Genomic DNA, 19,331 nt, shown 5'->3' with positions numbered 1-19,331 from the left:
CATTTCGATCATCTGGGGTACAAAGCTGCTCTATAAGTCCATTGCTTAGCGGCTCGGTTACCTGGCTCATATGTGCGCGTTTAGCTCATATTGAAAAGCATTAGAGCAGCACTGCAAGCAAGCATGTAAACACTCACCATCACTCCCAAGACCGCTGAATAACAAAACGTCTTCCTACTATGATAACTCGAGGTTCCCACAACATTAAGATCAAGTTGCCCGCTTTCATCAGATGCTAAATAATTAATACTAAGTAATTTCAAGACTTTTAAAGAAATTGTGGATGGCAATTGACTTGTAATAGGCCTGGTGGGGGACTTTAGTGTGCATTTCTCAGCAGTAGACCATTTGACTGCCTCTCAGGAGGTCCCCTCTATACTCTGCTTTGGATGAAAGCCTCTGGCAAAGGAATACGTTGTTGTTATTATAACAGTGGAGTCTTAATTCCAGACGTCTCAGCACACCGCTACTCTTCCTCCACCTGGTCGCAACGCGTCCTTGATGTCATGTACAATGGCGACCCGGAGGGCGACGGGAGCCCGCTACCCGGAGGACACCCCCAGCGCCGTGGCAGCGCCCCTCGGGGCGCAGGAACCAGCGTGTCGCTTTGAACCCAGCGGAGGACTGGAAGCGAGTCCCTGTGGTTCGGCTGCTTGGCAGATGATGATGGATGATGATTATAATAATAATAATGATCATGTAGTAGGAATGTTATGCTGGAGACACTGCCACCTCCAAACCCTCCTACACCTTCACACCCTTAGGATCCTCTTCCCAACCCGTCCTGCATGCTCATTTTCTTTCCTCGCTGCCTCCGTTTCATTTCCCTCCTTTCCGCCGCTACTGAAAGGCAGGACTGCTTCGGGCTCTCTCTCTCTCTCTCCCACTCCCCTCCCTCTCCTCTCTCCCTCTCTTCTCAGTAGCATACACATTGCAGTCTCACTCTGCATCTCCCCATCTCTCTCTCTCTCGCGCACACAGACACACACACACGCTCGCTCTCCCTGCACCAAAAGCCACAAATCACGACTCGTGCTGCACAGGGATGGTGGAAGAGGAGACGTGCGTCGAAACAAGCGTCTGATTTGAGTTGAGAGCGAGCTCGGACGGCAGGGGTGAAACATTCCATCGTTGTAGGTCGTTGAAATCAGCCGCCGAGAGCCCTTTCCTCTCCCCAGCCCCGGTCAGCGGGAAGAGCCGGCGAGTAAGAAGTGGAGGGTGCACTCCTGCCTTTCAGGGGAGGGACGGCGGCGGCCAGTCAAGAGGAGGAGAGGGGCAGAGACGGGAGAGGGGAGGGAAGGGGGGGCTGAGAGGACTTGCGCTGCTCTAACACAGATAACACAGAGTCTGGGAAGTGGAAGAGCCTCACTGTTCTGCCTCTGAGGACAGACGCGACGGGCGGGGAGGGAAGGGGCGGAATACAAATAACTCTGGAGTTATGAGACGCGGGGAGGAAACGCAATCCGAGGAGAGGATCCTCCAAGTCGGGGAATTGGTGAAAGGACGAACAGAGAGCTGAAGATGAGTCGAGGAGACGAGAGAAATGTTTCCCACCTTTCATCCTTCTGGGGAAGAAGCGAGCCCGTCTGTGTATCCTGAGGGCTCAACTAAATCGGATTATTTCAATTCATGCTCCAGTTATCACGAAGAATCAATAGATGTGGCTTTCTCAGCAGATACCCAAGCAACTTAAGTAAGTTGGCAGTCTTCATTCGTATAGTTTCAAAATTAGGTTGGTTTTACTGTAGATTTTTGACAGTGCACAATAAGGTGCAGGCTGATTATGTTTAGTTTTGTGACAAATGAAATAATTATCCTATTGTCTCTTGGCTGGTCTGTGGACTGCTCATATTGTGGATTAAGAAAACTCACCTAGCAACAGCACGGAGTGAATCACTCAGAGACGGACAATAAAGCCTAAAACAGGTCATAAAGAATGACAAAACCTGAAAAGGATAACAATTGGAATATGGGAAATAAAAGGCGAGAATTGTTGGTCCTGTCAGCTTGGTAATGTTGGGGTTTGAAAGACAGGGATGGCAACAAAGGGGGAGGGAGGACTCATGTTGTGAGGAGATCACTTCAGGACTCCCTCCCCTCCACCCAGACAGATAGTGGTCACTAACTGTCAACATCCATCCCTCCATTCCTCCTCTCTCTCTGGCATACTGCAGGTCATCTCCATAGGCTGCATGGTTCGTTTCTTGTTTTATAAGGCATCATCCATCACGCAGTCCTATAAAGCCAACCCATACATGCTCGTACACTGGGGCTGTCAAATAGTCTGCAAGTCAGGACCCAGTGTGTGCACAAACCCAGTTTATACGTCGTACTCGTCTGGGTATTTATAGGCTGTATCATTAGTCTCTTTCTGGGCCCTTCATCATCTATTCTCATTCTCTGACACACACACACACACCTCTCTCACACACACACACATAAATACACCACATGCAAATCACACCACACACCCCTCACCACATGCTCCCCCCCCTCCTCACACACACCCCTCACCACCCCGTACTTGGAGAAGAGCGAGACAGCAGTAGAAGCCTTACATAAGGCTCAAACGAGCACAAATTGAATATTCCAAAACCCGTTGAGATGCAGCGGTGCTGGCGAGGCATGACACAGTCACATTAATCATCATCATCGCCCCATAATGGAAGTCAAACAATCCGGGGCGTCGAGGCCTGCGTTCAAGGTCCATTTGTACACAACGACCTGAAGCCTCAGTCACACCATAGCCCTCATTCTGCTTCGTTTAGTAGCCAGACCTCTCTACACCGGTTTTCAAGCCCATGTCATTGCTTCTCATTAGATAAAACGTGTTCATGAGCGTTCACTGGAGTGGTGTGAGTGGATTAACACACATTCAGACACACACACACACACACACAATATACAGGCGCACACAGACACACACACACACACAATATACAGGCGCACACACAGACACACACACACACACACACACACACACACACACGACAATACAGACACACACACACACACAATATACAGGCGCACACACAGACACACACACACACACAACAGACAATACAGACACACACACACACACGTGGCAATGCATCAGGTTAATGGGCCAATCAGTCTTGAGGCAGCAGAGCGGGCAGTGAGAGTGAGAACAAGTGGAGGGGCTCAGTAACCTGACACTGAGCAGTCCCAGCCACTGCGTCACAGCCAGTCAACACGGTCCTGCCAGAGCGGCCCTGGCCTGGGGCCGACATCACATCCTGTTTGTTCCTTCACCTAGGATCCTGCTCACATCTGGTGCACTAACACCGGTGCCAAGATGTTGACACCAACATCTTGTGACTGCTCTGCCAACTTACTGCACCAGATCCACACATTTTAGGATTTGTTTTTTTTTAGGACAAAATGAATAGATACAGCAACATACTCCATAAATACAGCACGCTAATCCTATGATCTGTTCCTCCACAGGTTCATGAACGACCGTCTCAACAATGCCTAAACCCAACCCCCAACACCAGTCCTCTCACGCGCCACACCCACCCCCCGCCCCGCTCTCCACACCCTCCCCGTGGAACGCCCTCCAACCACCCCTGAGGCCCCCGGCCCGCCCCCAGGCCCCGCGCTCGGCCGTGTGGCTGGCCGTGGTGACCTGTTCCTGGGTCGTGCTGGTCCAGAGCCCGGGGGTCTCAGCGGGGGAGACCTGGGGCGTGGTGTCCATCTGCCCCTTCCACTGCGTGTGCCGGAACCTGTCCGAGTCCCTCAGCACGCTGTGCGTCAACAAGGGCCTGCTGTTCGTGCCGCCGGACATCGACCGGAGGACGGTGGAGCTGCGGCTGGCGGACAACTTCATCCTGGAGGTGGGGAAGGTGGACTTTGCCAACATGACGGGCCTGGTGGAGCTGACGCTGTCCAGGAACACCATCCACACGGTGCGGCCGATGGCGTTCGCCGACCTGGAGAGCCTCCGCTCGCTGCACCTGGACACCAACCGTCTGACGGCGGTGGGGCCGCGCGACCTGGCCGGCCTGCTCAACCTGCAGCACCTCATCATCAACAGCAACCAGCTGACCTTCGTGTCGCCGGCGGCGTTCGACGACTTCCTGCCCACGCTGGAGGACCTGGACCTGTCCTACAACAACCTGCGCAAGGTGCCTTGGGAGGCCATCCAGAGCATGGCCAGCCTGCACACGCTCAACCTCGACCACAACCTCATCGACCACATCGCCGAGGGCTCCTTCGGGGAGCTCTACAAGCTGGCGCGCCTCGACATGACCTCCAACCGGCTGCAGACACTGCCGCCCGACCCCCTGTTCTCGCGCTCGCAGACGGGCGTGGTCAGCCCCACCCCTTACAACGCCTTCATCAGCCTGAGCTTCGGGGGGAACCCGCTGCACTGCAACTGCGAGCTGCTCTGGCTGCGGCGGCTGGTCCGCGGGGACGACATGGAGACGTGCGCCACGCCGGCGCACCTGGCCGGCCGCTACTTCTGGTCCATCCCCGAGGAGGAGTTCACCTGCGAGCCTCCGCTCATCACCCGCCACTCCAACAAGCTGTGGGTGCTGGAGGGCCAGCGGGCCACGCTGAGGTGCCGCGCCATCGGCGACCCCGAGCCCGTCATGCACTGGATCTCCCCCGACGACCGCATCGTGGCCAACTCCAGCCGCGTGCGCTCGTACTACAACGGCACGCTGGACGTGCTGGTGACACGCGCCCGCGACGACGGGACGTACACCTGCATCGCCATCAACGCCGCCGGCGAGGCCACGGCGCTGGTGGACCTCAAGATCATCCCCCTCCCGCACCGCGGCAACAACACCGTACCCCTGACCAACCCCCGGGGAGACCCCGGGTCCTCCGACATCACCAGCGGGAGGGAGGGCCGACACGGGAAGGGGGGGGGAGGGGTGGTGACCGTCAGGAACGCCAGCGGCGAGGGCGAGAGCGGAGAGAGGGTGGACGGCGAGAGCAGTGCCAGCGAGCGCCTGGTGGGGGTGCTGGGGGTGACCGCCACCTCGGCCCAGGTGCGCTGGCACATGGGCCGAGCGTCCGGCCCCTACCTGGTGTGGATGTACCAGATCCAGTACAACTGCACCGCCGACGACGCTCTGGTCTACAGGTAGGCCTCACCTGGCAGACACCGCAAACACAACGCTAGGAATTGTTTACGTATTTTGTACTTTCATGTATTCATTTAGCCATTCTTTGATTTCTCCAAACTGACGTAAGAGGGGGATTTGAACCAGCAATCCCTTGATCCGCAGACAAACACTCTACCAATACCCCAGTACAGTGAACCGAACAAAACACACTACTGCAGCAACAAACAAAAACAAACAGCTTTACAGCAGTGCTCTCGACCAGATCAAGAGTGATTAACACAACATGTTACCTGGCAGAGGCACCAAAGCCGACTCCAGAGGCCTCCCAGAGGGGCAGGGGGGGGGGGTGTATTTATAGAGCGATGTGTGGCAAGACCGGCTAACGGGATGAGAGGGTTGCAAGGCTCAGGGGACTAAGGAGGCCGGGCTGCAGACAGTGTCACATCCTATCCATCTGACTGAAATGGAGATAAATAGGGAGAGAGGGGGTCTAGGGAGCGCTGACGACTTTACTCCAAAGCCAGAGCTACGAGGGATGGTGAACAGTAATGCAGATGCAGGGGTTATGAAACACCTCTCCCGCTGCAAGACGCGTCTAAACAGATCCGTTTCGGGAAGCATTAAAACGCGCACACACACACGCCCACACTCAAAACACGGTTCTTTTCAAATGAGCAAGAACAAACTCTCAATGTTCAATCTCCTAGCAGGGAACGCTCCCCACCTCTCGCTCTCTCTTTCTTTGCCTCTCTTTCCTCACCTCTCTTTATCTCTCTCTTTCTTTCTTTGCCTCTCCTCACCTCTCTTTATCTCTCTCTTTATCTCTCTCTTTCTTTGCCTCTCCTCACCTCTCTTTATCTCTCTCTTTCTTTGCCTCTCTTTCCTCACCTCTCTTTATCTCTCTCTTTCTTTGCCTCTCTTTCCTCACCTCTCTTTATCTCTCTCTTTCTTTGCCTCTCTTTCCTCACCTCTCTTTATCTCTCTCTTTCTTTGCCTCTCTTTCCCCACCTCTCTCCAACACAGCAGAATTACAGATCTGCAGTCGGCATCAAATAAGCCATCAGAAAAAAGCTAGCCTACATTTGTTCAAATCGACTCCCCCTCGCTAGCCTAGAAACTAGGCTGCGTGTGTAGACAAGCACAGCTGGGGGAGGTGGAGGAGGGGGGGGCGAGGAGGCACAGGGGGGAGGTTCAGGGAAATGAATTAAAGCATTAACGTGATGCCCAGGCAGGATGCAGGCGGGAGGGCGGGTGAGGCTGGAGGCGGGAGGGCGGGTGAGGCTGCAGGCGGGAGGGAGGGTGAGGCTGGAGGCGGGAGGGAGGGTGAGGCTGCAGGCGGGAGGGCGGGTGAGGCTGGAGGCGGGAGGGAGGGTGAGGCTGGAGGGCGGGTGAGGCTGCAGGCGGGAGGGCGGGTGAGGCTGGAGGCGGGAGGGAGGGTGAGGCTGCAGGCGGGAGGGAGGGTGAGGCTGGAGGCGGGAGGGAGGGTGAGGCTGGAGGCGGGAGGGAGGGTGAGGCTGCAGGCGGGAGGGCGGGTGAGGCTGGAGGCGGGAGGGAGGGTGAGGCTGGAGGGCGGGTGAGGCTGCAGGCGGGAGGGCGGGTGAGGCTGGAGGCGGGAGGGCGGGTGAGGCTGCAGGCGGGAGGGAGGGTGAGGCTGCAGGCGGGAGGGAGGGTGAGGCTGCAGGCGGGAGGGAGGGTGAGGCTGCAGGCGGGAGGGAGGGTGAGGCTGCAGGCGGGAGGGCGGGTGAGGCTGCAGGCGGGAGGGCGGGTGAGGCTGCAGGCGGGAGGGCGGGTGAGGCTGCAGGCGGGTGAGGCTGCAGGCGGGAGGGAGGGTGAGGCTACAGGCTGGAGGGCGGGTGAGGCTACAGGCTGGAGGGCGGGTGAGGCTGCAGGCGGGAGGGCGGGTGAGGCTGCAGGCGGGAGGGAGGGTGAGGCTACAGGCTGGAGGGCGGGTGAGGCTGCAGGCGGGAGGGCGGGTGAGGCTGCAGGCGGGAGGGCGGGTGAGGCTGGTCAGTGTTCCAAACAGCAGCCTCTGTCCTCTCCTCTAAGCTCCAGGTCTCCCAGCGAAGACACGGGAGAGAGATCCGTACTCACACTTCACACACAGTGGCTCTTACTCACTGGCCCTACGACAAACAATCAACACGCACTAATACAATCCTTCTCCAGTGACTCAGGGACGGGGCTTCAATAGGGCTTATAATTCATAATCCCAACAGAATATTTAACAAACCCCATGGAGATAATAGCTTGCACTTCCCGAGTTAATGTTCCAAACGGAGCCTCCACTTCTCATTGTCATTAGCGAGCGCCTCTACACGGAGTAAAGCACACAAAGCAACAAAGCACTGAGACACCAGGAAGTCAGGATCTCGGGGAGCTGAGCGTCAGAGGGACTAGGGAGGCGGGGAAGCGAGGGCGAAGGGAAGGTTAACTGCAAGCACGGACCAGATTAGAAAGTGCTCAAGGTCTTCCTCCCAAGAGCTCGCTAGTATCCATCCACGGTAAACACCAGGAGAAGCCTGGTTCAGAGCCGTTCCGGAAAACATTTTCTTTACATTTGTAGCGGGATTCCCGTGAGTCAGCAGCAGTAGCATCAATAAGGGCTGTCTGTCTGTCGGATGACAGGATGCACCAGTTGATCAAAGAGGCTAGACAGTTAAAGGCCTGGCAAGCAGACAGTTAAAGGCCTGGCAAGCAGACAGTTAAAGGCCTGGCAGACAGACAGGTAAATGCCTGGCAGACAGACAGGTAAATGCCTGGCAGACAGACAGGTAAATGCCTGGCAGACAGACAGTTAAATGCCTGGCAGACAGACAGGTAAAGGCCTGGCAGACAGACAGTTGGGGGGGGGGGGGTAAGCGGATGTGTCGTCTCTTAGAGTTGTCTTGAATACCTCATCACTTGGCACGACACGTTTCAAAGAGGACAAAAACACATTTAATAACTAAGGCGCTTGTCGAGTCTGCATTCTGCCTGCCTGAATATCCCTCACTGACCACTTACTACTGCCCCTCTGCTGCAAGGTATTATTGACTGGGGCATCTGGACAACAGCAGAGCAGGGCCAATACCTCCCCTCCATCAGTCTGCCCCTCTGGCAGCACATTATAGTCATTAGTACTCAGGGGCTGCTCCGCAGACGATTGCATTTCACTGGATTCATCTCCTGCTCCTGTTCAGTCGAAGATATCCTGTTTCGCTAGTCAGCAAATGACTCATCACTGTCCCCTCTCTCTCTCTCTCTCTCTCCCGCTCTTTCCCTACCTCTCTCTCTCTCTCTCCCCTGCTAGGATCCTGCCTCCGACAAGCACCACCTTCCTGCTGAAGAACCTGGTGTCGGGGGCCGACTACAGCCTGTGCGTCCTGGCCATCTTTGACGACGGGCTGGCCTCGCTCTCCACCACCATGGTGCTGGGCTGCACGCAGTTCAGCACCAAGGAGGACTACTCCGAGTGTCGCTCGCTGCAGGCTCACTTCCTGGGCGGCACGCTGACGGTGATGGTGGGCGGCGTGATCGTGGTGACCCTCCTGGTGTTCACCGTCGCCATGATGGTGAGGCACCGCGCCTGCGGGGACTGCCAAGACGACGGCGGCCAGTACCCCGGCGGTCACCGCGGCGACGGCGACGACGACCTGCCCGCCAAAGGCGGCGTGGACGTTTACGCCCAGACCAACGGGAACGGGGGCGTGATGATGGTGGCGCTTCCCAACGGGATGCTGAGCCAGCAGGTCAAAGCGACGCCTCCCAAGACCAAACCGCAGGTCAAGAGCCGCGGCCGGACTCCGCCCAAGACTGACAGGGCTGAGACGGAGAAGGGCGGAGGCGTGGAGGGCAGCGGGCTGGAGGTGGCGCTGAGGGAGAAGAAGAAGTTCCCTCCCTTCACCCCCGAGAGGGAGAGACTGACGCTGTACTACACCCCAGGGAACACGTCCCACACCTTGCCCAACCCCCGGACCCACAAGGCCCTCAGGCAGCCGGGCGAACGGAAGGTTCGCCAGCCCGAGAAGGGGGAGCCAGACCTGGATAAGATGCTGGGCTCCCGCTACAGCCTGGGCTCCGAGTCCTCCGGACCCGGCGCCGTGACGGACTGGAGGCCGACCCTGCGCCCCACGCGCAGCAGCTCCTTCGACGTGGGCGACATCACCGCGACGACCACCTGCTACGGCTACGCCAAGAGGCTGAGCATGATCTGGAACCGGCGGAGCCAGTCGCTGCAAGGCATGCTGGTCCAGTGCGCCTCCACGACCAGCAGCAGCGCAGGCAGCAGCGCAGGCAGCGAGGCCCCGGCGCAGGGCCTCGGGCACAGGTACCTGCACGAGTACAACACCTCCAACTCCAACTCCAACGTGAGGGCCAACCCCGGAGACCTGGAGGAGAGCGTCGTGTGAAGGGACGCGGGACCGGAAAGACCCGGAATCTGAACAGGATCAGAGAGGACACGTGTCCGTGTGCGTTCGGAATGACAGATGGGATATATTTTGGGGGAGAGGGGGAGATCTGAGAGGAGAACGTTTTGTTTGGAGGATGACGGATGGTTGCCGACGCTGCACGCATGGCACATGATGACTCATGAAAGCAGCAGACATTTACACAGAGAAAAGGTTGAAGGCGAAAACAGGACAAAGTGTGCAAGACTGCGAATGTGCTCCAAAATAACTACTTTACTGGTTGTGGCCCTGAAAAACATCATGGGGGGGGGGGGGGGGGGGTAACAAGCTGAGACTTCTGTTACAACAAGATTAATCAAACAATTAATGGTGAATTACTACAGTAAATAAAGCAACAATCTATTCGACGCCAGCGTGTCAGTGTCTGAATGCACGACGAGAGCAGGGGCCTGGTGAGTCACCACGTACACTGTGGTGATGCGTCACCGCTTGGAAACGCTTGGCGAGCATGAGCAGGATGCATGCTATCTACAGTAGCAGCAGTGTTTGTCTAAGAGGAGACGGAGGGAGAGGAGACGGAGGGGTAGACAGGGAGGAGGTAGAGAGGGAGACGAGGGGGTAGACAGTGAGGAGGAGAGGGAGACGAGGGAGAAGGGATGGGTAGTGCAAAGGAGGAAGAGCTAAATGATAAATCTCATGTCATATCAAACCCTTTCCGGAGGTATCCGTTCCCCTCACACTGCCTTCTGGGAGTGAAATTAGTGTTAGCTGTGCGACACAACCGGATTCCTATTTAGACATAAGGGTTAACAGCAGTGAGGGAGAGACACAGTGTGAGCCAGGAATAAGGGCAGACATTTCCTTCGGTCGCCGGTGGCAAAACTGCTGCCCTCGTTTGTCCAATTAAAAAAATGCTGATCTCACACTAGCGCGTACACACACCCACACACACACTAGCATGTACACACACCCCACACACAGCTGCACTCACTGACCAGCAGTTCAGCGTCGACTGTTAACATCACATGCTGACAAGTCCAATTAACATGAGAGATCTAGACAAGGTAGACCACCAGAACCCTCTCCACACCCTATCTGCCACCCTGCCACCTCCCCGACCTCCCCCGCCACCTCCCCCGACCACCCTGCCACCTCCCCGCCCTCCCCCGACCACCCTGCCACCTCCCCGCCCTCCCCCGACCACCCTGCCACCTCCCCGACCTCCCCCGACCACCCTGCCAGCTCCCCGACCTCCCCCGACCACCCTGCCACCTCCCCGACCACCCTGCCACCTCCCCGACCTCCCCCGACCACCCTGCCACCTCCCCGCCCTCCCCCGACCACCCTGCCAGCTCCCCGACCTCCCCCAACCAATGTAAGTGTAGAATGCAGTATGCAGCATCTGAAGCTGTGGGTCCCTTCACCGGTCTCCTTTCATTCCCCTCCTCCGCCCTCCGCCTGGATGACTGGCCTCTATCCCACACTGCAGCGCAAAGCCTCGCTTATCGCCCCACCAAGAGATTGGGGCCGGGAGGGGGAGATTTTAGGTTATTCGCCTTACTCAGATGAAAGGGCCAAGGTGATCCCGCTCCCTCTCTATACCGGGGAGAAAAAAAGCTCAAGTAATTTACAAGGACAAGACATCCAATACTTCATACGCTGCAGATTTGTATTCTAATCACAGGATTCTCCAGCTCTGGCTCTGCTCTCTCTCCCCTGCTCTCTCTCCCCTGCTCTCTCTCCCCTGCTCTCTCTCCCCTGCTCTCTCTCCCCTGCTCTCTCTCCCCTGCTCTCTCTCCCCTGCTCTCTCTCCCCTGCTCTCTCTCCCCTGCTCTCTCTCCCTCTCCTCTCCAACACACTAGCCTTCATTACGATGAGCTGTGTGGGTGTCTGCAGCACACTAAACATTTTCATCCAAACGGAACACAGCCCGTTTGTAATCTTCAACTGAATCTCTTAGGAGGGCTTCCTCACTGGTGTCAAACTATGTGGAGTATTACGATTCTAGTAAAATTCTCTTGAAGGGAAGCCAAGAAAGGTATGATGGTGGCACATTATTACTTGAGGTCACTGTATCTCAGAAGAAGAGATAGAGAGAGTCAGATGGCGAGAGTCAAATGGTGGGAGAGAGAGAAATACAGAGTGAAAAATAGCAAGCGAAAGAGGAAAAAGTGACCGAGGGAGGGAGAGATAGAAAGAAAGAGAAAGGGGTAAAGTGAGTGAAAGAGGAGGTTAAACAGAAACAGAGGTATGTAGTGAGAGGTAGAACGAAAAGGAGAGACAGAGAGATAATAGTCCTGACCCCCTCAAAACACTCATTGAGTCAAATGACTCATATGAATGTTTAAGTGGCCATTAAGACTCTGTGCACAGAGTTGGAATCCCTGTTTGTTTGGTACCCCGGCCCTACATAAGGCCTCATCTCTCTGGAGAGAGAGTGAGACGAGAGTGCCTGGAGTGCTACATGTGAAGTGTGGGGGGGGGGGGGGGTGTGAGGGTGTGACAGGAAATGATTTAGCGGGCGAGAAGGAGGGGGGGGGACGTGAGGGAGGGTGTGAGGGGTTTAAGAACAGGGATAAGTGGGAAGGAAACCAGGAGGAAGTGTAATGACAATAACCGTCAAAGCTGTGAAATCTTCCCTACACATTCTCAACTCCCTTTTAAATGTACATCAAAAGCTTTAAAAGCCCAATTACTGAGGACATTTTTATATACATATATCCGTGAATGCTAATCACGTGCTGAATGTGTTAACCGGAGCAAGGAGGGAAGTAAGTACTATCGTTGCCTATCCTGAGAAGGAAGCAGATCGTCATCTGTAAGTATCCTCCTACTCAACTCCATCCCACCACTCTCCCTCTGCCGTTCACCACTCAATAGCCTGGTACAGTTAATAACAGATTAAGGCTTCAAAGTACTCACAGGCACTAGACTAGCGTGTGTGTGTGTGTGTGTGTGTGTGTGTGTGTGTGTGTGTGTGTGTGTGTGTGTGTGTATGCGCGCGGGCATCAAGACAGTACTCAAAAAAAAGGTTAAAAAGGTCAAACCTACAAACTGTATGACACAGAATTTTCCAGGAGCCAGACACAAAAGAAATGTCTCCATCTCGTGAGTCAGCAGCTCTGCCTGGTGAAGGAGGGAGCGAGCGAGGAAGAGAACTTCTACTCTTATTTGAACAGGTAATTAAATCTCTTGTGGCGTCAAGAGCTAAATAAATCAGCTATTTGAAGATGGGAGGTTCAGCTTCCCCCCCCCCCCCCCTCCCCCTGCTGGGAAAACAGTGTGAGAGGGGTTTGACAGAGGAGGAGGAAGAAAGGAAGGAGGGGTTCGACAGAGAGGTAGAGGGAGGGACGGAGGCAGGAGTGTGGTTCAGTTAAGGGAGAGAAGATTAATTAAACATGCGCCAGGGAGACAGGGAGGAAGAGGAGGAGTGGATTCCCAGGTTTAGAGTGGCTGAGCCACCTCAAGGTGATAACCAACCAGCAGCACAGTCTGTGCTGTCACGTTGGGAGCTGCTGAAAGCCATCCTGTAGGACTGCAGAGTGGACGGCTTGGAGATTTGAGTGCTGCCGTTGCAAATCATCGTGCCAACAACATACCTTGGGGGCTGAGAAGAGGGTAAGGCCCGGAGAGGATGGACAGACTGGGATACCAGAATCAGAAAGGGTTTTAATCGCCATGAAAGTTTGCACAGACAAGGAATTTGCTTTGGCAGGAAAAGATAGGAATCTTATTTTAAATATGAGGTCTAACTATACGAAGGGTACATACATACTGGGGGAGATAGGGAGAGCGGGAAGGAGGTAGACAGAGAGATGGAGATGGGATAAGTGAGTAGAGAGAGAGAGGGCGAGCGAGCGAGGCCAGAAGATAATGAAGAGTGTTGATGAAACAGCAGGTCGTAATGATCTGATGATGACATTGGCCTTGATATTAGACAGGTGGCACAGCGGTGCACATGTGATCCATTCCACACAGAGATGCCTGTTCTTTCCTGCTAAACAATGTCATACAGGGGCCTAAAATAGAGCCCCTTTTCAGGGCTGTACTAAACTAAACTGCATTGAGGTCTTGTACGAAACCGTCAGGCAGCATCGAGCTAAACGTGATTGTCACATAGCTTTCCCGTGAACATATGTTGGTTTTGACGATGCAGTTAAAACAACTTGATCTGCTTTTTACCATACCCTCCTCCTCTTTAATCTGTCCCTCAAAAGAATAGCTCCGTCTTCATCTGTCAGACTTTCAAGCTTTCACTCTCGTCACACACACACACACACACAAGATAATTAGCTTCTCGCTCCCGTTGCTACTAAATTATTGACCGTTTTCAACGCTTCCATTTAAAAAAGGACATGCGACAAGAAAGGGAGATAAAAATACTTCTGCTTTTCAATAAGCGTTTGTGTTCCACCACGGCCATGTCACAAGGGGCGGCAGCCAGCAGATGAAAGAACATCTCCTTCCTTGTTCTCCAGGAGGATGTCGAGCCCAGGGCTTCTCTGGAGGGCAGAACCAGGTCTAATCAGACAGTGTTTTCATCAGAAGCACTCGGATGAGAAGCCTGGCCGATGTGCTCCCCTCCTGCTGTTCACTTAGCCTCTCCTCTCACCCCTTTCAGGAGCTCTCCTGCTCTCATCCTCTCTGTTATTCTCCAGCTCTCCCATTTTCTCTCTCCCCCCCCTTACCCTTTGTGGTTTTTCTGAAGCTCTCCTCTCCATCTCGCTCTCTAACTCTCCCTTCAGACTTGCCAATTTCAGCGTTTTCCACTGTGCCACTTTCCCCTTACTAAGGCTCTTGTGCTCAACTCATCTTTGACCAGCGCCACTGTAGCAGCTCAGAGTGTTATAGGGAAAGCCAAAAGTGAGCTTTTACCAAAAGGTGCTCCATAAGCACTTTTTTAAACAGCGGTTCACACTGAAGCCACTATATTTTCTTGATGACTGGATACATCTGGGAATCATATAAGGCCTTCATTCATCATCGTCCTGTCTTCACAGGAAGGATGAGGTCGACACGATGATGGATGATGTTATTCCATGACGCATGGAACATCGACCGTCACGTGTATCGTGACGTGGTTAGGCACCTCACCTTGACCCCGCGCACGCGGAACTCAGCCAGCGCCCGGTTCATCTTGGCGGCGGCGGCGGGCAGGTCGTTGCCGCTGGCGATGACCTTGACCAGCAGGGAGTCGTAGTGCGGGGAGATGATGGCGCCCTGGAAGGCAGACGCGCTGTCCAGACGGATGCCCATCCCCTCGCCGCTGCGGAACACCTGTGGACGGAGGAGAGGAGAGAGGGATGAGGGGATGGGTACTGTCCTAACGGAAGCCCACCTGTGCAGAGGACCCTTGGTAGTGAAAGCAACACACACACACAGCCATAAACAGTCTTATCACTTGTGAAACACCCCCGCTCTCATGCCTGGTTCTGGGTGTTAATGTCACCCCAGTCCCAGATGAGCTCTCCCAACCCCTCCCCACAGCCCAGATGAGCTCTCCCAACCCCTCCCCACAGCCCAGATGAGCTCTCCCAACCCCTCCCCACAGCCCAGATGAGCTCTCCCAACCCCTCCCCACAGCCCAGATGAGCTCTCCCAACCCCTCCCCACAGCCCAGATGAGCTCTCCCAACCCCTCCCCACAGCCCAGATGAGCTCTCCCAACCCCTCCCCACAGCCCAGATGAGCTCTCCCAACCCCTCCCCACAGCCCAGATGAGCTCTCCCAACCCCTCCCCACAGCCCAGATGAGCTCTCCCAACCCCTCCCCACAGCCCAGATGAGCTCTCCCAACCCCTCCCCACAGCCCAGATGAGCTCTCCCAACCCCTCCCCACAGCCCAGATGAGCTCTCCCAACCCCTCCCCACAGCCCAGATGAGCTCTCCCAACCCCTCCCCACAGCCCAGATGAGCTCTCCCAACCCCTCCCCACAGCCCAGATGAGCTCTCCCAACCCCTCCCCACAGCCCAGATGAGCTCTCCCAACCCCTCCCCACAGCCCAGATGAGCTTTAATTAGCTCGTATCCATTAACAGTCATCATTTCCCCAACCAATTAAGATTCAAAAGGCACATTTTACACCAGGGCCAGTTGGATTGAGGTTCTTTTTTCCATCAAAGAACAGGACAGGACTTCCAACTCCCGTTACGAAGGAAGGAAAATGAAAAGGCTGATTGACAAGGTGCACCTCAGGAGGAGGAAGGCGTCGGCATGGTTACAGGGGAGGGGGGGGATCAAAGAGAGAAGACAATAGAGGTCCAGAGCCCCCCCTACCCCCCCTCACTGCCAGCAGGGGGTGTCTTGCTGATCTTATAACTACTGCTGTGTATCCAGCAGCTCCTTGTTACAGTATGAGTGCTGCTGCACATAGAGACATCTCTTACAGGAATAACATATACCAGAGAGAGGGGAGAGTGGAAAGAGAGACCAATTCAGACAGAACGACAGACGGGAGAGAAAAAGCTAGATTAATTCAGGACCACATCACAATTAAGACAGCTTGCACAAATCAGAGTAAGGTCCACAATAAGAGTGAGCTTCTCATCCTACTGCCTCAAAGACCTCTCTCCCGTCCATCTCCCTCCATGCACGGGTATTAAAGCACAGTTAACCCTGCTCACCCTCTGTGAGCAGGGTGTGTGTGTGTGTGTGTGTGAGAGACAGAGACACTACGATCTCACACGACCCCAGAACATCCAGCCCGGCGAGGAATCGCATCACAATAAACAAACCCATGCCCCCTGAGCACGCCTTCCACGCCCCGCTATCGTCACGCCGTCAGACCATGCCCCCTGAGCACGCCTTCCACGCCCCGCTATCGTCACGCTGCCATGCCCCCTGAGCACGCCTTCCACGCCCCGCTATCGTCACGCTGCCATGCCCCCTGAGCACGACTTCCACGCCCCGCTATCGTCACGCTGCCATGCCCCCTGAGCACGCCTTCCACGCCCCGCTATCGTCACGCTGCCATGCCCCCTGAGCACGACTTCCACGCCCCGCTATCGTCACGCTGCCATGCCCCCTGAGCACGCCTTCCACGCCCCGCTGTCGTCACGCCGTCAGGCATGGGCCGCGATGAGCGCGTCTGATCCGCCCACTCCCCCCGCCGCCCCGCTGCTACACCCCAGAGAACGTTCTCACATTCCCTTCCCTAGGGTCACTTAAAGTGCAGGTTTTCATTTCGCCGAACGCCTGGACAAGAGCTTCAATCTCTCAGGCACCCGGCGAGGCCTAATGGAGGCGACGCGTCTGCAGGGATGGATTGAATCTCAGCCCTCCCTGCTACGCTGACTGACTTTGGCAGGCGATGGAACGGCGACTTCCTGTAGTTTGGTGTGGCGACGGTGAACAGACGTGAGAATGAAAGGATCAGGGATGACGGCTCCTGTGGTCTGAGAGTGCAGAGTCATATGAACCAGGGGAGGAGGGGGCGGAGAGAGAGACGCACACGAGAGAGAGACAGAGACGAGAGAGAGAGACAGAGACGAGAGAGAGACAGAGAGAGAAACGAGATAGAGAGAGACAGAGAGAAACGAGATAGAGAGAGACAGAGAGAAACGAGATAGAGAGAGACAGACAGAGAGGCACACAGGGAACAAGCTCTCAGTTTTTGCCCAGATCTAGAGTGTGACGAGTCAACCTTTGTCGCCAAGGCAACAGGGTGAATAAAGATGGCGGCCTGCCAATACATTCGCCCTCCCATCCTTCGTTAGGCTCGACAGCTTCTTCCAAAAGTAGGTCACCCCACCTCCGCTGATTTCCCCCCCCCCCTCCCGCCTAAACCTCCCTGTCAAACGCTCCTCGGAATCTTCCCTGCACCTGGACCTCTCTAAAGCCCTCCACGTATCGATTCCCAAACTGAGAAGCCCGGCTGTAAGGCCCGGTATCCATCCATCCTCCCCCCCGCCCAACCTCACAGGCTCCAGCACTCAAGCCGGACTTCAAACGCTCACGTCAGTTTGACAAGTTGAAAGGCGAGTTCGTCCACACTACAGAGAATTGGAAAATGCATTAGACGGCTAGCAGGCTCAGGCGGCTCTCCTGAGGAGGGCATTACACCTCGCCGCTGTGTTCAGCATGTGTACTCAGCTCAGTACAACCAACGTCTAACTGCCCCCTGCTGCCCTCCACCCCCCCCTCCACCCCCCACTTCTCTCCACAAACCTTGCAATGAACCCTCTAACAAGCTACAACTAACTACCAACTGAGAACCACAATGGTCAGCAAAGACCAAAGGATGGATTTACTCTACAACTTCAGTGGATCCGGTTCGGTTTCTTCTTTCTTTCTTCTTTTTATAAATAACTTATAAACTAACTAATAATTAATGAATTACATTTTATGTGTCGATTTCCTTCTTGGTCTTTGGAGTCTCAACTTCAACTTCATTTATCCTTCAAAAGTAAATTAGTGTGCAGCAGGGGTCAGAACACATACACAAACACAGAACAGCATCAACGAATGCCAACAACATTACACAACACACAATAGAGACACACCTTCCCCCAAACCCAATTACAGGGTCCAATTGGGACAGTAGCCTACAACATGAATCCATCATAATGGCCATTGGCAGGGAAAAAAAATATAATAAAAAATTAAATAAATCTAGATGTCAGCCAAGTGAAATTAGGTTCCTAATAACCAGAGTAATGAAGGCATCTCTGGCACGACCAGTTCTTAACCTAGGTAGCCTAAAGCGGCGACCTGAAGGGCGCAAATTAAACTCTCCGAAAAGTGGGTGATCAGGGCAGTTTAAAATTTATTTAGCCTTACCCATAACCCGTTTATCATATATATCTTGCAACTGGGCCAACTGTACCCCAACCACCTTAGATGCTACATTTACTAGCTTTGTAAGCTTACGCTTGCTGATCATTGGAAGACCACTGTACCACACCACAATGCCAAATGTCAAGACAGATTCAATAAAACACTTAAAACAGTCATCAAAGTCGTGCACACCCTGAATGATTTCATCTTCCTCAAAAAGAAAAGTCTCTGTTGGGACTTTTTACAGACAGCCCAGTATTGCTCTCAAAAGATCATTTGTTGTCGATGATGGTTCCTAAATATTTAGATTCAGCTACAGTGTCAACATTTGACACTATAGAATACACTATGAATAACAGTTTGCGGGGACATTGTGCTGTGACTTACGGAAATCAAAAATCATATCCTTGGTCTTGGAAACATTGATAGACAAACAAAAGTTATCATACCAAGCAATGAAATCATGAACTACAGCACCGTGCCCCTCCTCCTCATTGTTCAAAAGGCTCACTAACTGTCATCTGCAAACTTTACACATTGAGAATAGGCATACTTACTCCTACAGTCATTAGTATATAAATTAAAAAGCAATGGTGAAAGGACACAGCCCTGAGGAGAGCCTGTGGAACAAAGGACTTTAGAGGATAAGGCACCATTAACCCTCACACACAGACCTATCTGACAGAAAATCCAAAAACCAGCCAATTACGGTAGAATTCCAGTTAAAAAGAGCCTGGAGTTTCTCAGCCAACATAGTTTGAATGCTGATGAGAAATCGATAAAAAGTAGCCTAGCATGAGTTTTTGGGGGCCCCCAGATGTTTATAAAGAGAATTTAACAATGCAAGTTTTGCATCCACAACACCTCTGCTAGCCCTATAAGCAAACTGCAGTGGATCTAAGTGTTTCTCCACCTGCTTCAATAACACCTGCTGAACCAACTTCTCAAAGGTTTTCATCACCAATGAGGTCTGAGCTACAGGTCGAAAGTCATTCAAGATTTTGCCGTTGTTACACTTACCCACAGGAATGATGATAGAATGTTTCCAAATTCTTGGCACTGCTTGCGTCT

General features: G+C 54.1%; 2 protein-coding genes across 2 annotated transcripts in view; one reads left to right on the top strand and one right to left on the bottom strand.

The window, feature by feature from the left end:
• pcxa (pyruvate carboxylase a) overlaps positions 1-19,331 on the bottom strand; it is a 56,242-nt gene that overhangs the window by 14,083 nt on the left and 22,828 nt on the right. Inside the window, exon 10 of the mRNA XM_067256688.1 lies at positions 14,582-14,764. Within this exon, the coding sequence (XP_067112789.1) occupies positions 14,582-14,764 (183 nt within the window). The remainder of the gene's footprint in view (positions 1-14,581; positions 14,765-19,331) is intronic.
• On the top strand, positions 1,422-9,770 carry lrfn4a (leucine rich repeat and fibronectin type III domain containing 4a). The gene is made up of 3 exons (XM_067257169.1): positions 1,422-1,693; positions 3,469-5,116; positions 8,389-9,770. Exons 2-3 carry the CDS (start codon positions 3,492-3,494, stop codon positions 9,485-9,487), a joined length of 2,724 nt encoding a protein of 907 aa, XP_067113270.1. The 5' UTR covers positions 1,422-1,693; positions 3,469-3,491; the 3' UTR covers positions 9,488-9,770.

This window comes from Osmerus mordax, chromosome 19, assembly GCF_038355195.1.
Source record: "Osmerus mordax isolate fOsmMor3 chromosome 19, fOsmMor3.pri, whole genome shotgun sequence".
In the NCBI taxonomy this organism is placed as follows: domain Eukaryota; kingdom Metazoa; phylum Chordata; class Actinopteri; order Osmeriformes; family Osmeridae; genus Osmerus; species Osmerus mordax.
Note: the sequence above shows the minus strand (reverse complement) of the source record. Positions and strands in the feature narration are given on the sequence as shown.